We start from the raw sequence: 20,161 nt of genomic DNA, 5'->3' as shown, positions 1-20,161 counted from the left end.
ACCTGGGCTTGACAACCCAGCCCCAGGACCGGTCCCTACCCCCACATCACTAGCCCTTCCAGCTCCTGACCCCCTCTGGTCACTTCAGTCACAGGAACCAGGGAGGAGATGGGAAGAGGGAATGACTGCAGAAAGGAAGCTTTTTAAAAAAAAATTCAATTAATTAACATATAATGTATTATTGGTTTCAGAGGTAGAGGTCAGTGATTCATCAGTCATAAAATACCTAGTGCTCATGACATCACATGCCCTCCCTAATGTTCTCAGTGACCCCCATCCCCCCACCCCTCTCCCCTCCAGCAACCCTTCAGTTTGTTTCCTATGATTAAAAATCTCATATGGTTTGTCTCTGAAAGGAAGCTTTTAAACGTGTGCATTTAAGTCCTCCTGAGGAAAAGGAGAAAAAACTCAACCGTTGGGTTGAGAGACAGATGGACAGAGATGAAGGGATGTAGCAAGTGGAGACGGAGAGATGGGGAGAGAGACAAAGCTGAGAGATGAGACCTGCAGGTGAAGGCAGTACAAAGGGAAAGGGCATGGGAAGAAAACCCAGAGACAACAATGGGGACTGAGCAATAAGGAGGTGGGGAGACAGATGGGGAGGGACTGAAACTTAGCGGGAGAGACTGGGCGGCAAGACCTCACTGGGGTCAGGTCTGGTACAACAGAGACCCAGAGCCAGAGACACTAACTAGGGCAGAGAGCCATGGACCGACAACACACACAGACAGGAAAAAGGCCGACTTCATGGAGAGGAGGCCTGGGGCCTGTGGGGCTCAGCAAGAGACCCTGCAGGCCCCTGGGTTAGATGGTGGCACGGTGATGCCTGGGGGCTCTCGGATCCCCCGATGCTGATCCTGGCACCTCCCACTTGCTCACTCTGTGACCCATTAAGTGGCCCTCTCTCCTAAGGCCCAGTTTCCCTAATGTAACATGAACAGAAGAGCACCCCCACCCCCACCCCCAGAATGCCAAGTAGTTAATGGCCAAGCAGGGTGAATACTGGAAAATGCCCATATCAAAGAGGTTCTTTTTAATGGCAAGTACATATTAATACATACAGCAGGATGGGTACAACCACAGGCTCTGAAGCCAAGCTGCCTGGGTTTAGGGTTACCAGATTTAGGAAATAAAAATACAGGGCAGGGATGTCTGGGTGGCTCAGTTAGTTGAGCAGCTTGTTTTCAGCTCCCTTCTCTTGATTTCGATTCCCTTCATGGTGTCAGGGTTTTAATACTGAGCCATATCCCCTCCTCGTTGGGCTCTGTGCTCAGCGGGGATTCTGCTGCTCTCTCTCCCTCTCCCTCAGTCCCTCCCCCTGCTCGCATTCTCTCTCAAATAAATAAATCTTTAAAAAAAAAAATACAGGACAACAAGTTAAATTTGAAGTTTCAGATAATTTTTAGTATAATTATGTTCCAACTATTGCATGAATGTATGTATATGTTACATGTATATGGGGGGGTTCTCTGAATCATTTGAAGCAAGTAATACTTTACCCCTAAATATCTGTGTTTCATTTCTTTATAGAGACATCTTTCCTACTGTAAAACCATAATCGTATCTAGGAAAATGAATAATTCTATATCACATATTCAGTGCATACTCGAGTTTCCCCCATTTGTCCCAGACTATTACAGTATAGGATTCTGGAGATGAAGGGAAGTGAAAAGGAAGTCTACTTCAATTTCCCCTTTCATAAAATAAAGACTAGTACTTACCTCATAAAAGGATTAAATGAAGGCCCATGGCATAGTTGGGGGCGGGCAACTGAGCCCTCAATGCTAGCGATTAGAATTACTCTGGTTATTGTTTACACTGTTGTGTTATCATGATTGACACTTCTCAAGAGCAGCCCCAGAACATCCTCAAAGCCCTCAAAGGGGATCCTGCGTTGGCTTCCCCCAACCATATCCCCCCACCCCGCCCCGCAGTCCCCCTACAGATTGTGACGTTGGCGGACCTGGGATCTGGCCGGAAATCCCCCTTCCTGTTGCAGATAAGCCTGGCGCAGCCCCGCTGACCCCAGACCCTCCCCCTCCCCACCCCCATGTCGCAGGATCAAGTCCCCAAGACGGAAAACCTGTCCACCAACCCCTCCCCGCGCCACGCTCCATCCCTATCACCCCGTAAACACGCCTTCGGACCCCGGTTCTCTCACAACCTGCCGTTCCCCAAACTCCTGTCCAAGTCCTAGCCACCCCTGCAGCCCGACAGCTGTAGCTATCAGGAGGCAGGCGGCCATCCCTGAGGTGTGTGCGGGGCAGGGGGTGGGGGGACTTGGCCCCGCCCCCCGGCCCTGCAACTCGACCCGGCTGCGACCCCCGGCTCTGACGTCTCGGAAAATTCCCCCCTGCCCAGGCTCCCCAGGGGAGGGGGTACATGGTATGAAATGGGGCTGAGACCCCTGGCCGGGGACAGAGAAACCCGCCAGAGGTGAGCCATGAACTGGGGACTGGAGGTCTGGGGGCCCGGACTCCTGGGTCAGAGGAAGGAGAGGGCTGAGGTCTCTTACTCCTAGTCTGAGAAAGACACGGGAAGCCAAGATTCCAGGGTCCTGGGGAAGCAGGGAGCAAAAGGCCTGGACTCCTGGGTCTGACGGAAGCAAGGGTTGGAGCCCAGACTCCAGGGTCCCTAAGTGTCCCCAGCTCAACCCTTGCCCCTTTTTCCTCTCTGCCCAGAACATTCACAAAGAGCATCCATGGATTTCTGGAACTGGTCTGAAGCGCCTCCACAGGAAGTGCCCCCAGGAAACAGACTCTCAGGGCTGGGTAGGCTGGGGGACTGAGTCCCTGTGTGGGGAGGGTGCACAGGTGGGGGCCTCCGCTGACCCCGACCTGGCCCTAACCGCCTCATTGCCTGCAGAAGGAGCTGAACTCGGCTTTTATTTCCCCGAACTGGCGCTCCCAGGAGACACGCTGTCAGCGGAGGCACGCTGGAAAGGTGGCTGTGGGCTGGGACTCCAGGGAGCTGAGGAAGGTGAGAGGCTGAGCTCTAGGGCCTGAGGGAGGAAGGGGGCGTGCCTAGACTCCTGAGGCTGAATGGGGAGAGGGCTGGCGGCTGAGTCCTGAGGCTGAAAGAGGACGAGGCCTTCTAGGTGTGAGTGTGTAGGAACTAGGGGGAACAACTCAGCCCCTGAAAAATAAAGACTGCTGGGGTCGAGGGGGCGTCTCTAGTCATTGCTCACACCCTTCCCTAAACTCTGTCCCTTCATTACCCATCGCAGGGCTCCCACAGCCGGACTGGGGCTCTGCGTTACCGCACCCAGAAGCTCCATGGGGAGCGGGTGAGTATGCGTGCAGAGGCGGGTAAGGAGGGGACTGGGGTCCTCCACCGTACCTAGAGGTTTAAACTCCTTGATCTCTAAGGGGAACAGGGATAAGACGGGAATCCCTCTGCCCTCGAGATGGCATAGCCTAGATCCGGGATCCCAGGGCGCCAGGGCTGAGAGCCTAGACTCCAAGAACCCCTGAGGGGACCGGGAACCGGGACACCTGGGCACCCCTCACACGGGGTCTCTTACTTCTCACAGAGCCCGCCCCTCAGGCTCTTCCGTGGTCGGGAGACTGGACGGACTTGGCTTGCAGTAGCTCGGACCCTTGGAGGGGCGTCTCCCAGGCCCTGGGCCCCGCCCCTCCCGGCCTGAGCCCCGCCCCCTTCGCTGGCGTGGAGGCGGCTGCGGGCCAGAACTGTACCACCTCCCGCGGAGGGACCAGCTCGTGGCCCAGCGCCCAGGCCGCCGCCAGCTCCACCAACTGGGACTGTTCTATTGGCCTCGACCGCCCTACCTACTGCGGCAAGGACCTCCGCGGGGAGCCGAGCGCGGACTCTACCATTTCGTGGGATGGGCCTGTGGGCTCAGACTGTACCACCTCCTGGGTCTCGGAGCTGCATACGGACTGCACGACCACTTCAAAAGGGTACCAGACTTCAGATCTCACCACGTCCTCCGAACCAAGCCAGCAGTCGGGCGGCGTAACCTTGGCTTGTTACCCCAAAAATAATCATCGAGGTGAGAGGGTCCTTAGGACTGGAATCTAGTGAGGCGGGGCGTAGGCGCGCAGGGGCGGGACCGGAACCTGAGAGTGAAGGTGTGGGGCTTACTTACCTAAGAGCGGAAAGAGGCTCTTAAGACCGTGCGTCCTGATGGGGGAGAGGACTGAGACACGGTAGTACAATAGGGAGCAAGAGACTAGAGCCTAGGTTCCTGGGTTAGGTGAGAGGAAAGAGGTGAGGGTCTGGACGCCTGGGTCACCAAGGTGTGGCAGCCAATCTCCTCTAAGTTTCCGAGATGGGGACCCCGGCTGCATGGGTCCCTGAGGCCGATTCTTGGGTTCCTTATATGGAGCGATCTGGACTCTTTGGGCCCCGAGGAGGAGGGGATCTGGACTACTGGGTCCTAAGTTGGGAAGATCTGGACCCTTGAACCTTTGAAGCGAGGGAGGCCGGACCGCTGGGTCATTGAAGACACATGGTCTGGGGCTAGGAAACCTGTGTGTTCACCTGCCTGCCCTCCGCAGGTCCCATTCAGCTGTGGCAGTTCCTCCTGGAGCTGCTCCGAGACAGCGAGCGTAGCAACTGCATCCGCTGGACTGGCAACAGCCGCGAGTTCCAGCTGTGTGACCCCAGAGAGGTGAGGGAGCCTCCCAGACGCGCAAAGTCCCGCCCCGGTCTCCGCGCGTTCCACTTGGCAGGGCCATTCTGTTTACCTAGTAGTTGGCCCCGCCCCCAGCTCGTACTCCTCTCCCCCTGCCGGGAGTTACCGCGACTAACTGGCGTCCAGAACCTACCCGAAACCGCGCCCCCCGCCCCTCCCGTCAGTTGCCGAGCCCCACTCCCTCCTGCCCTTTCAGACTAAGCCCGGCCTCTGTCCTAGGTGGCGCGGCTGTGGGGTGAGCGCAAAAGGAAACCGGGCATGAACTACGAGAAACTGAGCCGAGGTCTACGCTACTACTACCGCCGGGACATCGTGCGCAAGAGCGGTGGGCGCAAGTACACTTACCGTTTCGGGGGCCGCGTGCCCGGCCTGGCCTATCCGGACTGCGCCCGGGTTGGACCGGGAGAAACGATCCAATAAAACTATCCTATCAAACTAGTCGTGAGTGCTGCCTGCATTCTTCCCATGGATACTGACTAAACCCGCTAGGTACCCTAAATGTGCACCACCACACTCACATCACACACACACCACACCCCCCCCCGTGTGATCCGAAGACACACCCAGACCCTTAGGGGACCTACTTGTGTGGTCACTGTGTGATGGGACTTTCAAAGGAATCATCTCAGTCCCTACAGGGCCTACTGTGTGCCTGCCTGTGCTGGGACTTGCAAAGAAATCAAACCCAATCACTAACTTTCGAGTTTACCTACCGTGTCCCTCCTGAAGACTCCAAAACACTCAAGACTTAAAAAAAAAAAAAAAAAAAAAAAAAAAAAAACCAACCAACCAAACAAAAACAGTTTATGTGCATCCTTTCAGTGCTTGGGATCATTAAGGAATTTGGCCTAGGGTTTGATCCCCCAAACCACCTATCTTCCCACTCCAAGCTGAAGGAGATAGAACTCCAATCTAGACCCCAAGGAGAGCTTACTGCTTTCTGGGAACCACTGAGCCCCTAAAGAATGGTCCTCCTATGGACTGACCAGATGCACATTTTAAATAACTGGTCTGGGACGGACTAACCAAGGAGTTGACCTGAAAGAGGTGAGGGAGGGAGCCAGCTTTAGAAAGAGCATGGCAGATCAAGGGGACAGTAAATGCAAAGGTCCTTAGAGGAAAGTCAGCCTGCAAGTTTAAGCAGGATGAGGCCAATGTGGTTGGAGCAGTGGGAGTAAAGAGAAGAAGGATAGGAAATGAGAGTATAAGAGAGACCAAACTGGGGCACCTGGGTGGCTCAGTGGGTTGGATCCCTGCCTTCGGCTCAGGTCACGATCTCAGGGTCCTGGGATTGAGCCCCAAATTGGGCTCTCTTTGCTCAGTGGGGAGCCTGCTTTTCCCTCTCTCTGCCTGCTGCTCTGCCTACTTGTGATCTCTGCCTCTCTGTCAAATAAATAAATAAAATCTAAAAAGAGAGAGAGAGCCCAAACTATGCAGGTCATTTGTAAGGACTTTGACTTTTGACTGAGTCAGACAAGACCCAGGGAGAGGGTTCTAGGCCAAAGGGAAGTGATCTCACTGAGGTGTTAACAGGGTCCCTCTGGCTGAGTGGACGATTGTGGAGAGCAGTGGGGAAACCAGGAGGCTAGGGAGTGCTCTACTGCAATAGCCCAGGCTAGAGGTGCCTGTGGGTTGAACCAGACGTCGGAGAAAATTCTCGATATATTGCTAAGACAGAGCCAACACGATTTTTTGATAGATCAGCTGTGGGGTATGAGAGAGCAAACTCTGTGACCGGAAGCATAGATGTGTCACTTTCTGAGATGGACAAATTTCTGCAAGACCCAAGCTTTTATTCTTAACCTCTGCCAGACCCAAGCTTTTATTCTTAACCTCTCCTCTCTGTGATGCAGGTCTTCGGTTTGAGTCCTCAGGAACCCAAATCTGTCTTAATTTGTGCCTTCTGAGGCTTGGGGAAAGAAGATAATGAACAGGGAGGTGAAATCTGGGTATTCATCATAATGCGGCAAATGACCGTAGGAGAACAACTGGTTCGATTTCAAACCCCTAACAACTGATCACCTAATAAGCATAAAGAGTGTAAGGATTCTTGTATTTTATTCAATGATGCTTCCCCAGGAATTACAGAAGTATGTGGCACACGGTAAGCGTTCAATAAGTAACTCTTGCATGAATAAGGATACTTCTGCTGGGATAATTTCCCCAGGCCCCCTCTGCATTTAGCCTCAAGAACCAGAACTCCTTCCCCCAATTAAAAACCCTAAAGTGATGAGAATCGGTAACCAAGGATCTCAAGCCCCACCCGGGACCTTCGAAGTGCCGCGCAAGTTCACGATTGGGCCGGGAGTGATAATGAACAGGCACTCACCCCAATAGGGGATCAGAATTCTCCCGGATGGGCGTGGCCTTAATGGCTTCGCGGACGGCCTCCGAGGGCGCTCTACCCACGCGGAAGACTCGAGTTTATGCTGCCTCACCCCGCTTCCGGCCGGTCTTAATTCCGCTTCCGGTCCGACTCTGGCGTCTTTGCTGAGGGTCACATTGAGCTGCGAGGTGCTGCTGTGGTGTCTTTAGGTAAGTGTCGAGGGCTTAGGAAGCTGGGACCCTATCCTGGGGAACTGAGGAACCGGGCCGTGGTTTTCCCGAGAATGAAGTGAGTTTCTGGCCCCCGGCGTCCGGCCTTCCCGGTCCCTGGGGTTCTGTCCTGTTAGTCTTCTGGCTAACGATTATGAAGCTCTTCCTTAATGCCAGGTAACAGTTCAAGTGTCTTTATTAATTAATTTCGTCTTCCCTCCCGCCCTATGAGGTAGGGCGTGTAACGGTCCCTTTTTGACAGAGGAGCAACTGAAGTCCGCGGTATTGAGCTACTTAGCGAGTGTTCAGGGTTTGGATTCTGTAGTTCGGACTGTAGTGCCCTCAGTTACCAGGCCGCAGGCTTGGCCTCCCGTGGCTTGCCCGGGCCGCAGCCTGGCTCCGTGGTGTCTGGTCCTCCTTCCTGCTTGGGCGTTGGAGGGGCCTCAGAGTCCTCCCTGAACCACCCTTCCTCACACCCCCGCTCCGCCCTAAACAACTCCGAACAAATCTTTTGGGTCCCCCTCCCCACGCCCCTCTACAGACTCCACACCACAGACTCCGTTGTGGTGCCCCATATCTCCGCCACTATGTTGGATCTCTTAAATTTTAACACTGGCCTGCTCACTTCTTTGTAACCCCGTTACTCCTCGAGTCCTCTGAGATAGAGGCAATTTCACATACCCTGTCGAAAACTGTTGCGTGTCACCTCCTAAAAGACTTTATAACGGGTTTTTAACTCTGGGTCTGCAAAATCAATAGAATGCAAGGTGTGGCTAGGACCTGAATGGGGAAAAAAATAGATTTGTGTTTTTCTTAATCTGTAATTGAAATGTAGCATTTCCTTCAGGTAGAAATGGAGGCAATGACCTTAGTAATAGCATCATCTGTGACTTTGTCAGCAATCAAAAATCACAGGTCAGGGGTGGCTGGGTGGCTCAGTGGGTTAAAGCCTCTGCCTTCAGCTCAGGTCATGATCCTGGGATCTGGCCCCATATCAGGCTCTCTGCTCAGCAAGGGAGCCTGCTTCCCGCCACCTCCCCCCAACCTGCCTCTCTGCCTAATTGTGATCTCTGTCAAATAAATAAATAAAATCTTTTTAAAAAAATTATAGGTTGTCTTATATCGCATTATGGTTGCAGATGTCACAGAATTCATTCACTTACAGTACTTAAGAATTGTGGTAGTCAGGAAATCCTCAGCTGCATACAACTGGTGTTCTTTGTGATCCTCTGCAGTTTTTTTAATGCATTTGAAAATATTCTGAGGGATGGTCATTAGACCCCAGAGGAGTTGATGGCACCACAGAGATGAAGAACCTCTGCGGTGTAGGTTCGGTCAATGATTCCTGCCCCTCCTTCACTTGTATGACCTTGGGAAGTCACTTAGACACCCTCTCCCTTGTCTGTGAAACAGTGATAGCAATAGTTCCTACCTTTTCGAGTGCCTGCAGGAGTAAAGTGTAGACCAGTGCTTGGCCCAGACTAAGCCCTCAGTGAATGTTAGCTGGTGTTATTTTGGGATGAATAAGGCCTGATTTTGCTAAGTAGATACTTACCTCCTTCCACCGAGCGCTGCTGTAACTGCCACACTTAGAAGTGTGGATTTGCCCCACACTTCACCTCAGTGTGTATATGTTGAGAGGGAGAAAGATGTAGCTTGCTTACATTTACCTACTCCATTCTCCTGTGTCTGGGTGGGCTGACCTCCCCATGCCCGGGTCCTCTAGAATGTTTGCCAGCCTCCATTCTCTTTGCCTCCAAGAGTCAGCACCATGGCAGAAGACATCAAGACCAAAATCAAGAACTACCAGACTGCCCCTTTTGACAGCCGCTTCCCCAACCAGAACCAGACCAGGAACTGCTGGCAGAACTACCTGGGTAAGCAGGGTATGGGGTTGGGAAGGGATGCAGAACCTTTTCCTAGTCCCACATTTCAAGGTGCTTAAGCCTACTTGTCTAGGGGATCTATACATCCCAGGCCTCTCTCGGTCTGGACGTCCTGCCTTTCAGTATCCATGCCCCTCATCACAGCTGTGTTCAAGATCCAAGGTCTGGGCCAGGGTCACAAACTTCGGTTCCTTTGATTTTTTTTTTGTTTTTAAGATTTATTTGTGTATGAGACATGTTAACATATGTATAAGAAGTACATAAATCATAGTACAGCTAAATGAGTAATACTTAAGTGGATCCCTATGTGTAACTATAACCTGGATAGAAATTTAGATCCTTTCAGCATTCAGAGCTTGCTTTCCTACCGCACGCCCTGTCTTAAACACAACATCATACTCTCCGCCCTAGAGATGTTACCCTGCCAATTGAAGGCAATCGCATTTTGGTTTTATCACTGCTTTTAGGTTTGCCTCTTGATGAACTTAACAGTTACTATATATATTCTCTTTTGTTTGGATTTCTTCATTCAGCAGCTTGAAAGATTCATCCTTGCTATGGCGTGTAGTTTGCTCATTTTCAGGGCATATAGTTTTCCATAATTTATTCCCAGACACTTGTGTGCTTTCCAGTTTGAGGTTTTTACGAATGAGGATGTTAAAAATGTTCTTATAAATGTAACCTGACATCCAGGCGAATGCTTTTCTGTGTAGGGAGCGTGCCCAGGAGTGGAATACCTAGAGTAATTTTTTTTTTTTAATTAATTGCCTACTTTAAAAAATCAGATTATCTCCCTCCTGTCCTCCTCTATAGGATGCCAGCATCTTAGCCCCAAGATATCTTCCCCTTCCTTTGCCCTGGTTTTGGACTTCCATAATCCCCACACGTGCCCCTCATGTTGCCCCCTCATTCCAGACCGCAGAATTTTCAAGTCAAACAGTAGTTGTCTAGGGGTTGCAAAATCAACTTAGGGAGGCCTGTCCAGCCCTTTTCAGTACATCTGTAGGTATAGACATTCCTTGTGACACTTATTTTGTAGTTGTATGTCTGTATATAATTGGTTGTGAAGTAAAGATGATTTCTGTGAGATTTGATCAAAAAATGTGTTTCGGCCCTTGGCCCTGGCTGACCCTGACCTGCTTTCTCTGCAGACTTCCACCGCTGTCAGAAGGCAATGACTGCTAAAGGGGGCGATGTCTCCGTGTGCGAATGGTACCGGCGTGTGTACAAGTCCCTCTGCCCCATATCCTGGGTACGTGCTGCCTCTTGGGGCCCTGAGACATGGGAGTGGGGTCTCAGCAGAGGAGTATGTTAGCTTGGTGGAGCCTCATCTGGGAGAGGCAGAGGGAGGACGGGCATTGCGCTGTCCATGGGACTCGGCCTTGTCCTCCTTCTGGAATTGCCTGCCTTCCCTCTTTTCACTGGTACTCTCAACCAAGCAGGGCTCTCGCCCAGGACAACCAGGGCCCTCTCCTTGCTACATCCATCTCGCCCATGCATCCCATAAATACATAGACAGTGCCAGCTCCCCGCCCCTCTGGGGCTCACCATCTTGTGCAATTCTGTGCCTTTTTATTATGCACATTTTCAAATTATACATAAAAATAGAATAATCCAGTGACCTCCCCCGCAATTATACCCACTACCCAAATTGAATAGTTTCAAGATTTTTCTACATTCCCTTCATCTGTCACCTTTTCTTCTTTGCTGAAGTGTTCTGAAGCAAATCCCAAGCATATCTTTTCATTCCTACCTACTTCAGTGTCTCTAAAAGACACAGACCCACTAAGACAATTAGTCTATTTAGCCCTGATCGGACCAGACCTTTTGTCACCATTTTATACTCTCTGCCGTACACTTTTCCAAATGAAGAATTTGTGTTTAACTTTGTACTGTTTCATCAAAGCAAAGATCCCATTGGCTTCAAGAAACATGGAGAGATGGTCAGATCTTTTTTTAAAATGCCAGAAGTGAATGTAACCAGCATGCTAATTTCAGAGATGTTAAAATGAAAAATCCTGTGTCTTAGAGATATGATACAGTACAAGTCATAGTGCTCATTTAAAAAACAAAAAACAAGGGCTCCTGTGTGGCTCAGTTAGTTCAGCATCCGACTCTCAATTTCGGGTCAGGTCATGATCTCAGGGTTATGAGATGGGAGTCCAGACATGTGCTTAGCAGGAAATCTGCTGAAGATCTTTCTCTCCCTCTCCCCCTCCTCCCATCTAAGCAGGCTCTCTTGCTCTTTCTCTCTTTCAGATAAGTAAGTCTTTAAAAAAAAAAATGTAAGCAGTATAGCAAAATAAACTTAGGAGCCCTTTTGGGCTTCCCAGCCCCCCTTCCCCAAGGTAACTACTTCTAGCTCATTACCTTTTTTCTCTGTATAAATTAATCATACAGAAATCTGTGGAGCTGTGTATGGGTGGGTCATACTGTATAGTTTTTGACTACTTTGACTTACCAGTGTGTCATGGAGCCTTTCTTACGATAATGCATATAGGCCTACCTTACTTGCTTTAGTAACTTCCACGTGCTTTTATTTAGCTGATTTCCTTTTGATAGAGATGATCTGATTTTTTTTCCAGTATATTTGAAACATCCTTGATATGTGCCTTTGGAGCTTATTTCTTGAGAACAAACTGCCTTAATGCAGTCTTCCTCAGCTTGCCTGGTTTTCCTCCCCGCTCTCTGGCCACACTGTCTCAAGTGTCTTTAAGTGCCCTGTGCCCCTCCAGGATTTCCCCTTATCCCTGGGTGATCTTGAGTAACCTGATGTTGTAAGTACATAACATCTGAGGCTCCAGCCTCAGAGCCCTCATCGGGTGCGTGCTGGGCAGGGTGCCAGCAAGCATGCCTCTAGTCCCAGTGCTGTCCTACACCCCATTCTCTGGGACCTAGGCCGCCCTCGTCTTGGGAGGATCAGATTGTGTGGTTCCTACCCTTCAGTGCCTGCAGTGTCCCCATTGTTAGGGCTTACAAATGTATTCTGCAGTCCCCTTTGTACTGGCTGCCCTGGCTTCTTTATTTCAAAAACTTGGTGAAGTAAGAATTAAAAAATCTCTTTAAAGATTTTTATTTATTTACTTACTTATTTTGAGAGAGAGCACCAGCAGGAGAAGGAGCAGAAGGAGAAGCCCACTCCATGCTGAGCTCCCACCAGGGGACCTGATAAAGGGCTTGATCCCAGGACCCTGTGGTCATGACCAAGAGTCAGAGGCTTAACTGACTGAGCCACACAGGCGCCCCTTTATTAAAATTTTTTTTTTTTTTTTTTTAAAGATTTTATTTATTTATTTGACAGAGAGAGATCACAGGTAGGAAGAGAGGCAGGCAGAGAGAGAGAGGAGGAAGCAGGCTCCCTGCTGAGCAGAGAGCCCGATGCGGGACTCGATCCCAGGACCCTGAGATCAAGACCTGAGCCGAAGGCAGCGGCTTAACCCACTGAGCCACCCAGGCGCCCCTATTAAAATTTTTTTAAGTGGCACTTCAGTGTACGATTCCATTGCAGGAAATGTTTTCCCCTCTATTGGAATGGTTTTCTGAGCTTCCACCCCATGAAGTGGGATTATTGGGCAAAGGGAAATATGGATCAGAGCAGCCTGACTCTTTAAAAAGAGACAGAGAGATAAACCCAGTGAATGAGAAATGTACACAGAAAACTCTGGACTGTGGACAGTACAATTCCAGTGCTAAGGACTCCAGGGGAACCCAGGCATGAAAAGATGTCCGTCCGCATTGAAGTCATCAGGACAAGACAGCTTAAAACAACAGAGAGATGCTTATTTTTGCCTTGCAGTCTGGTGCAAGAATTATGAAGGTTGACTGTGCTAATTGTTAGTGGTTCTATAAATTGATGTCATTTTGGCAGGATCTTTCAAAATGGAAAAAAAAACCTCTCCAGATGTGGCAGTTTTACATATAGACGTTCTATGAAGATAAGCTTGTGTCCAAGGACGTGTCCATAGCAGAGTTGTTTGTAATGAGGAACATTCAGAAACAGCCCAAGTTAGATAAATGGTGGTACGCTTATCTTGATCTCTGTGACTGAATACAGAAGGAGCTCTAAGACTTGGGGGAAAGGCAGTTGCAGGACCAGCTATATAGTATGGCCCAGCTTGTATACATGTTTTTCAGAGTAGAGCGAATCTATGATGTGTGCGTGCATGCGTGCCTGTGTATATGTGTGTATAATAGACACTTAACTGTGAGCCAGCTACTTTGTAAGCATTTTCTATCCTATAAGGACAAACATGCTAAAAAAAAATGGGATGAGATGGATACCATTTTCACTATTCTTACTTTACACAATTGAAAACTCAGGCCCTGAAAGGTTGAGGAATTTTCCCAAGGTCGTAGAGCTAGGAAGTGGTGGGGCAGGGATGCAGAGTCATTTTTCCTTATCCATGCTTTTGTCTACTGCCTCTACTGTATGCATGTAAATGTGAGTGGGTGTGTCTAAGTGGATATGCTTCTGGCTGCCTGTACCAGGGTCCACAAGTTGCCGAGTGTTACTTCTGGGGAGTGTTAATGGTTGGATACAGGCTTTTCCATCATTGTTTATATGTGTGCACACATCAGTGATCAGCAGTAGGATCAGACTCTCTATTCAGTTTTGAATCTTTTTCCACTTGACTGTACATCTTGGAGATCCATTTGTGCTGGAGCATAGAGCAGCCTTTTTTTTCCCCTCATAGCTGCCTGGTATTTCTTCTTTCCTCTGTTCTGCCAGACATCATTGAGTGTTGACTCAGGGGTTCCCGAAACTGGGTACAGCTACACTCTTGAATCTCTCTCTGTACAGTCCTGCATCTCCCTAAGGACAGCCCTATAGTGAATGTGGGACTTTTCTGCTTGTTACTCGCCCCATCCAATGCCCTACCCCCTTACCCCCTCAGTGTGTCAGTTGACAGTGATTCTTCTCTTCCTGGGTCACTGCCAATTCTCTCGCTCCTGGAACAATGGCAGTACTGGCCTTCCTTGTTGACCATCTGAACAGGTGGGCAAAGTTAGGAAGACAGGGTTCACCTGTCTGGTTTCCCCACAGAGGAAAGAAGTAACACTGGTTGTTTTTCCTCAGGTGTCGGCCTGGGATGACCGCCGGGCAGAAGGCACATTTCCTGGGAAGATCTGAACTGGCTCCGCCCACGTCTCCTCTGTCCTCCGTCCTTCTCCCAGGGTGGTGAAGGGGGACCTGGATGCATGGTGATCCCCACCCTGGGATTCTGAATCATGGCCTAACTAATAATAAATACTCGTTGGAAAAGTGTAAGACTGCGTATGTGTAAAAGAGCCAGGTGATCGGGCATGAAGCTGTGGTGGGAATTAATACCTTGACCAGTAAGAGGGGCTTCAGGCTGATTGGTTTTTTCTGTTTTGTTTTGGTTCATGTTATTAAACTGACCACCTTATCTATACCAGACACTAGAGTGAGCGAGAGAAGAGTCTCAAGCCCCTGGATGTGCTGAAATTTATCTGTATGTTCCCCTTTATTTACACAATTTGAAAAAACTTTTCTTGTGTAATTTTTGAACCACACGAGAAGAGTATAATAAAAATTCTGTGTACTCATCACCTAGCTTGAATGGTTACCAACAAATGGCCAGTTTTATCTCTAATTATTGCCCTCCCCCTCTAGGTGATTTTAAAGCAAAGCCTGGGGATCACATGTCATCCAGAAATAAGTATGTGTGTCTCTTAGAGTTACAGGTTTATTTTGTACATAATTAGATTTCACTGTTAAATCTAAGAAATTAATGATAAATTTTAATATAAGTAGGGTAAGATTATTTATTTATTTGACAACATAAGAAGGCAAAGCAGCGGGCATAGGGAAAGGGAGAAGCAGGGTCCCCGCTGAGCAGAGAGCCAGACGTGGGGCTTGATCCTAGGACCCCTGGGTCAGGTCATGACCAGAGCTGAAGGCAGATGATTAACTGACTGAGCCATCCAGGCGCCCCCTAAACAACTATTTTGAACTCTTTATCAAGCAAATCTCAGATATCCTTTCTTTGGGGTCAGTTACTGGAAAATTATGGTGTTCCTTCAGTAGTGTTCTGTTTCCTTGATTTTTCCTGTTCCTTGATGTCTGGCGTTGTGTTCGCATTAGTAGGCACAGTCACCTTATCAAGTCTTACTGGCTTCAGGCAAGCAATACCTTCTGTCAGCTTTGTTGGGGATTCTGAGGCTTTCTCAGGACTTCTCTATGGATATACCTGCTCCATACTTGTTCCCTTGCAGGGTATGGTGCTTTTTGGGATGATATGTCTCCTCTTGATCCTGCAAAGCCAGACCAAGCATGGACTGCCTCCCATTTCCTCTCCCTTGGGTTGTGCTGCTTGCTCAAGTGTGCATGCCTTCTCCCAGTGCCACGGAGTCAGCTGGCTCTGCACATGCTTACTAGCCACCTTCAGAAATGCGCTCTCCCAGCCCTCAGAGGCATCTGCAGGGAGCCAGCCACGAAATAGGTCTGAGTGTACAGGTGAGGCATGCAGAGCAGTAGGATGCCGGATGCCCATGGATCAGATGAGGGAATCCACAGGCAAAGCATGGGCAGTCCCCCTGCGTTTGCGGTGTATTTAGTAGGATCCAAGTGCTTTTGGCTGCTTCCAAGACCCCAACTGCCACTCTCCCAGCTGCTTCCTGACTCTTAGTCGTATAGAATTTCTCTTCAACGCATTCGGTCTTGGGAATTTTGTGCCGGAGGTGTGAGGGAACTTTGCTGGACTCCCTGGGTTCCCACAGAGCTGCTCTTGTCCATGGGCAGTTTTCAAAATCATTCTTTGGGAGAAAGGGTAGAAGAACTGTTTGACCATTGGATACATTACTCTCAGCCTTTTCAAAGGTGCAGAAACTATGCAGGAATAATGTGTTTCTTCCTCAGCTCTTCTAGCCATGAGAAGGGACTGCCGTTACTGGTTTCCTGCATCTCCTTCTGAAAATAGTTTACCCATTTGCAAGGAGACCTTCTCTCCTACCTGCCCGTCCACCATCATAGCCTGCTATTCCTGATGTTCTGAACTTGCTTTTCTCCATTACTAATAGTATTAAAGATCATGCCTTGTCAATCTCATATCTTAAGCTTTTTCAGATTGTACAATTAATGCATGAATATATCCTTCTGATTAAAAACCAAAAAAAAAAAAAAAAAACCCAAAACAAAAGGGAAATACTCCAGCAATTCAGTATATACACAGAGAAGCAATGTAGTAGTTAAGGGGACAGAGACTGGAGCCAGACTGCCTGGGTTCAAATTCAGGCTCTACCACTTATCAGCTGTGAGACTCAGCAAGTTGCTTGACCTCTCTCTGTCTCAGTTTCCTCATCTATAAAATGAAATTAATGACACCTACGTAGGGCCATTGTACAGATTAAATGAGATGCTACATGTTAGGTGCGGAGACTAGTGCCCAATGCTATATGTGGGTTCTTCAGAACAATGCCGGGTGTGTTGGAAATGCTCTTTAAAGATTAGCTGCTCTCAGCACGTTGGTCTCCTTTCTAGAGTGTGGACACAATGAGGAAATATTCCTTCTAAATGTCTTTTCCTACTGCTATTACCGTGGTGAGAACCCCTAACGGGAACTCCTCTCTTAGATTTTTAGCCTATAATACAGTATTGTTAACTGTAGATACAGTGGTTCACCCTCTAGAAACTCTGCATCTTGCCTAACTGAACCTTTGTACCTGGCGATCATATCAGCAGATCAGATCATCAATTCCCCATTTCCTCTTCACTCCCCTAGCACTGGAAGCCACCATACTGCTCTCTGCGCTAATGGGTTTCACTGTTATAGATTATACCTCATGTAAGTGGAATTGTGTACTCTTCGTCCTTGTGAGACTGGCTGATTTCATTTAGCATCGGGTCTGCAAGTTTCCTCCATGTTGTCACGTATCACAAGATCTCTTTTTCTAAGGCCGAATCATACTCCATTGTATGTGTATACTGTGTTCTTCTGTTAGGAATGTTCTTTACTCCTTTTTACCAGATGGCTTCAGTCTCCTTCTCCAACATCCTTTCCTTCCTACACCCCAGGCTGGGTCAGGTGCTTCCCTGGGACTCACACATCTCCCTTTTGTTTTCCCTGCTGTGGCCCTGGCCTGTGCTTCCTCTCTCAGTGCCCGGGTCCCTTCGGCATCTCCCTGAGCATGCTGGGCTGTCATTCTCTGCTGAATGTCTTTCTGCCTGTGAGGATGGGAACTGAGCTGTCCTGATCACTGCTGTTTTCTCAGCTCGGCCCCACACAGGGCAGGGCCTGGGAAACTCATCAGCTGCACCCGGTCCTTGAGGCTTAGTTCTGGCCTGATCACGTACTTGGTGCTCAATGAATTTGAGAAAAAACTGAAAAGCTCCTTTGACTACTCCACCGAAGCGCCTTCCTCTTGCTTCGCCTCATGCCACATCCTAGTCTCCCCACACCTTCTCTCTTTCCTCTCTCCTCCTCATCCCACACTTAACACTGGCCCCACCCAACTCCAAAGTCCCCTTTTCTTGGAAGATCTCCCATGCCCACCCATGACTTTGAGGCCCTCCACTGCTCAGCTGAGCCAAGGAGCACCTGAGACTTAAATTTGCTCATTACCTTAGCGCCCAGCTTCAAGCTTCAGACTGTTGCTAGGCCTGTGGACCTCTGTGCTGCCATTATTCCATAGCGTCTTTGCCAAAATGAATTTGGAAAGGAAGCAACCTATGAAGTATTCTTATAAAAAATGGATGAACTAGAGGGCACCTGGGTGGCTCAGTGGGGTAAGCCTCTGCCTTCAACTCAGGTCATGATCTCAGAGTCCTGGGATCGAGCCCCGCATCAGGCTCTGCTCGGCAGGGAGCCTGCTCCCTCCTCTCTCTCTCTGCCTGCCTCTCTGCCTACTTGTGATTTCTGTCAAATAAATAAATCTTAAAAAAAAAAAAATGGATGAACTAGAGCCACAATATGTGATGAATAAATTTCAAAAACATAATGTTGAGGTGAAAATCAATTGCATGAGGATATCTGAGATACACTTTATATAGAATTTACCTGAAAATCGAGAACTATTCTATGTATTAATGAATATATGCGTATATATTAAAAATATGAAAGCATGCATGACAGTGGGAAGCCAAAAGGCTCACAGACATTTGCAAAGATGCTCAAAATCATTAGTAATAAGAGAATTGAGAATTGAAATCATGGTAGGTATCACTTTACATGGAATTACTCTGACAAAAATGAGAAAGCTGGGTAATGCCAAACACGAGTGGTGAAGGAAGGGTACAGGAGCTCTCAGTCGGAGTGTGGAAAGCAACCTGGTCCATACACATTCATGACCCAGCAATTCTCCCTGGAAAGAGACCCGGAAGTATGTGAGGGTTCCCCATGTGGGTGCTCAGAGCAGCACTATTTACAGTGGTGGGGGGGGTGGGGAGTCAGAAGGAGCCTAAGTGTCCTCACCAGGGAGGAAACCATAAACTGGAGGGGGAGGGGGTGTATGAGAGGTGCCCCATGCAACCATGAGAAGCTGCAGACTCAGTGTGTCCAGAGTAGTGGGTGGACCCGAAAATCTGTGCCAAGTGAGAAAAGCACAAACAGTATGTAAATCAGAAAACCCGCAGGTGGGGCACCTGGGTGGCGCAGTCGGTAAACTGGTTAACCTGTCCCACTCTTGGTTTCCTCTCTCAGGTCCTGATAATCAGGGTCATGATATCAAGCCCCATGTCTTCTTGAGATCCTGTCCCTCCCCAGCCCCAAGAATAAATAAATAAATCTTAACAACAAAAAAAATAACCAAAAGAAAAAATTGAAAACAATGGTATCCATTTTACAAGAGCACACCCAACTAAAAAGATACATGCGGACTAATTAGAGTATTTACCAGTAGAGGGCACTGAAAGCAACTGGGATATGGGGATACAAGGGAATGAATTAAATTTAAAACGAGATATCTTGGGGTGCCTGGGTGGCACAATGGTTAGGTGTCTCCTTTCAGCTCAGGTCATGATCCCAGGGTCCTGGGATCCAGCCCCTCATGGGGCTCCCTGCTCAGCCTTAAGTCTGCTTCTCCCTCTTCCTCTCCTCCTGCTTGTGTTCCATTTCTCTCTGTCAAATAAAATCTTAAAAACAGAACTATCTTGTGGGAAATAATGAGCTGAGGGTATGGAATTAACCCATGACATCTGGGATCTGAAAAAGAAGACGGTGCAAGGTTTGTGGAGGGTGATGAGCCTCAAATGTAGTAATGAAGGTATCTTGGGTGAGATCAGGTGGCTTCAAAGGCCATCTGCCATGTATGCCACTTAAAACAACAACAATCTTCAATAAGTATAGAAAAATACATACATTTGACAAAGCTGGTAGGGAGGATGTCGGTATTTGTTACAGGTATTTTCTACATTGTCTTGTATATTTGAAATATATCAATATTTTTAGATTACACCACTGACCCTGGGAAAGAAAATGTCTTAAAAATAAATACAATGAGGGGTGCCTGGGTGGCTCAGCGGGTTAAAGCCTCTGCCTTCGGCTCAGGTCATGATCTCAGGGACCTGGGATTGAGCCCCGCATCGGGCTCTCTGCTCAGCCAGGAGCCTGCTTCCTCCTCTCTCTGCCTACCTGCCTCTCTGCCTACTTGTGATCTCTGCCTGTCAAATAAATAAATAAAATCTTAAAGAAAAATAAAATATAATAAATGAATCAGACTTTTAAAAAATAAATAAATACAATGAAAATATATATTATTCAATTCTACTCAGACACTGAGGCCTGTTGGAACCTGCTCTAAGCAAGGTGACAGGTGTTTAGGACATGGCATCAAACTACTGAGCCTTTCGCGATGGCACCATCGGGATTAGAACTAGATCATTTTTCCATCAGATGTTAGTTACATGGGTTCATACCATTTCCTTTCAAGCCCATAGACAGCCTAAAATCAACTCTTGTGCCCCCCTTTGGAAAACACCCCTTTGATACATCAAATGTGTTTCTTTGAAAAGGTTTTATTTACCCTCGAGAACACATTGCAATTAAGAATATATACATATACACAGAAAAGTGCACTTATCCGAGACCGTACGCTGGAACAGATTTTCAAAATCTGAGCACCCCAT

General features: G+C 48.5%; 2 protein-coding genes across 3 annotated transcripts; both read left to right on the top strand.

The window, feature by feature from the left end:
• The first annotated feature begins 1,996 nt into the window (after positions 1-1,996).
• ETV2 (ETS variant transcription factor 2) lies at positions 1,997-5,095 on the top strand. 2 transcript variants are annotated; one of them, XM_032323713.1, is made up of 7 exons: positions 1,997-2,436; positions 2,682-2,771; positions 2,869-2,979; positions 3,227-3,286; positions 3,533-4,012; positions 4,521-4,633; positions 4,877-5,095. In XM_032323713.1, exons 2-7 carry the CDS (start codon positions 2,702-2,704, stop codon positions 5,075-5,077), a joined length of 1,035 nt encoding a protein of 344 aa, XP_032179604.1. In that variant the 5' UTR covers positions 1,997-2,436; positions 2,682-2,701; the 3' UTR covers positions 5,078-5,095. The 2 variants fall into 2 exon arrangements, with proteins under 2 accessions (XP_032179604.1, XP_032179603.1); XM_032323712.1 differs by having other exon boundaries at positions 2,866-2,979.
• Positions 5,096-7,065: 1,970 nt separating this feature from the next.
• LOC116579007 (cytochrome c oxidase subunit 6B1) lies at positions 7,066-14,347 on the top strand. Its single transcript, XM_032323783.1, has 4 exons — positions 7,066-7,192; positions 8,954-9,069; positions 10,230-10,330; positions 14,156-14,347. The coding sequence occupies exons 2-4, from the start codon at positions 8,964-8,966 to the stop codon at positions 14,207-14,209; spliced, it is 261 nt and encodes an 86-aa protein (XP_032179674.1). The 5' UTR covers positions 7,066-7,192; positions 8,954-8,963; the 3' UTR covers positions 14,210-14,347.
• Positions 14,348-20,161: the final 5,814 nt, after the last annotated feature.

The sequence above is a fragment of the Mustela erminea genome, chromosome 19 (genome assembly GCF_009829155.1).
Source record: "Mustela erminea isolate mMusErm1 chromosome 19, mMusErm1.Pri, whole genome shotgun sequence".
Lineage (NCBI taxonomy): Eukaryota > Metazoa > Chordata > Mammalia > Carnivora > Mustelidae > Mustela > Mustela erminea.
This window is presented reverse-complemented; position numbering and strand designations above follow the sequence as displayed.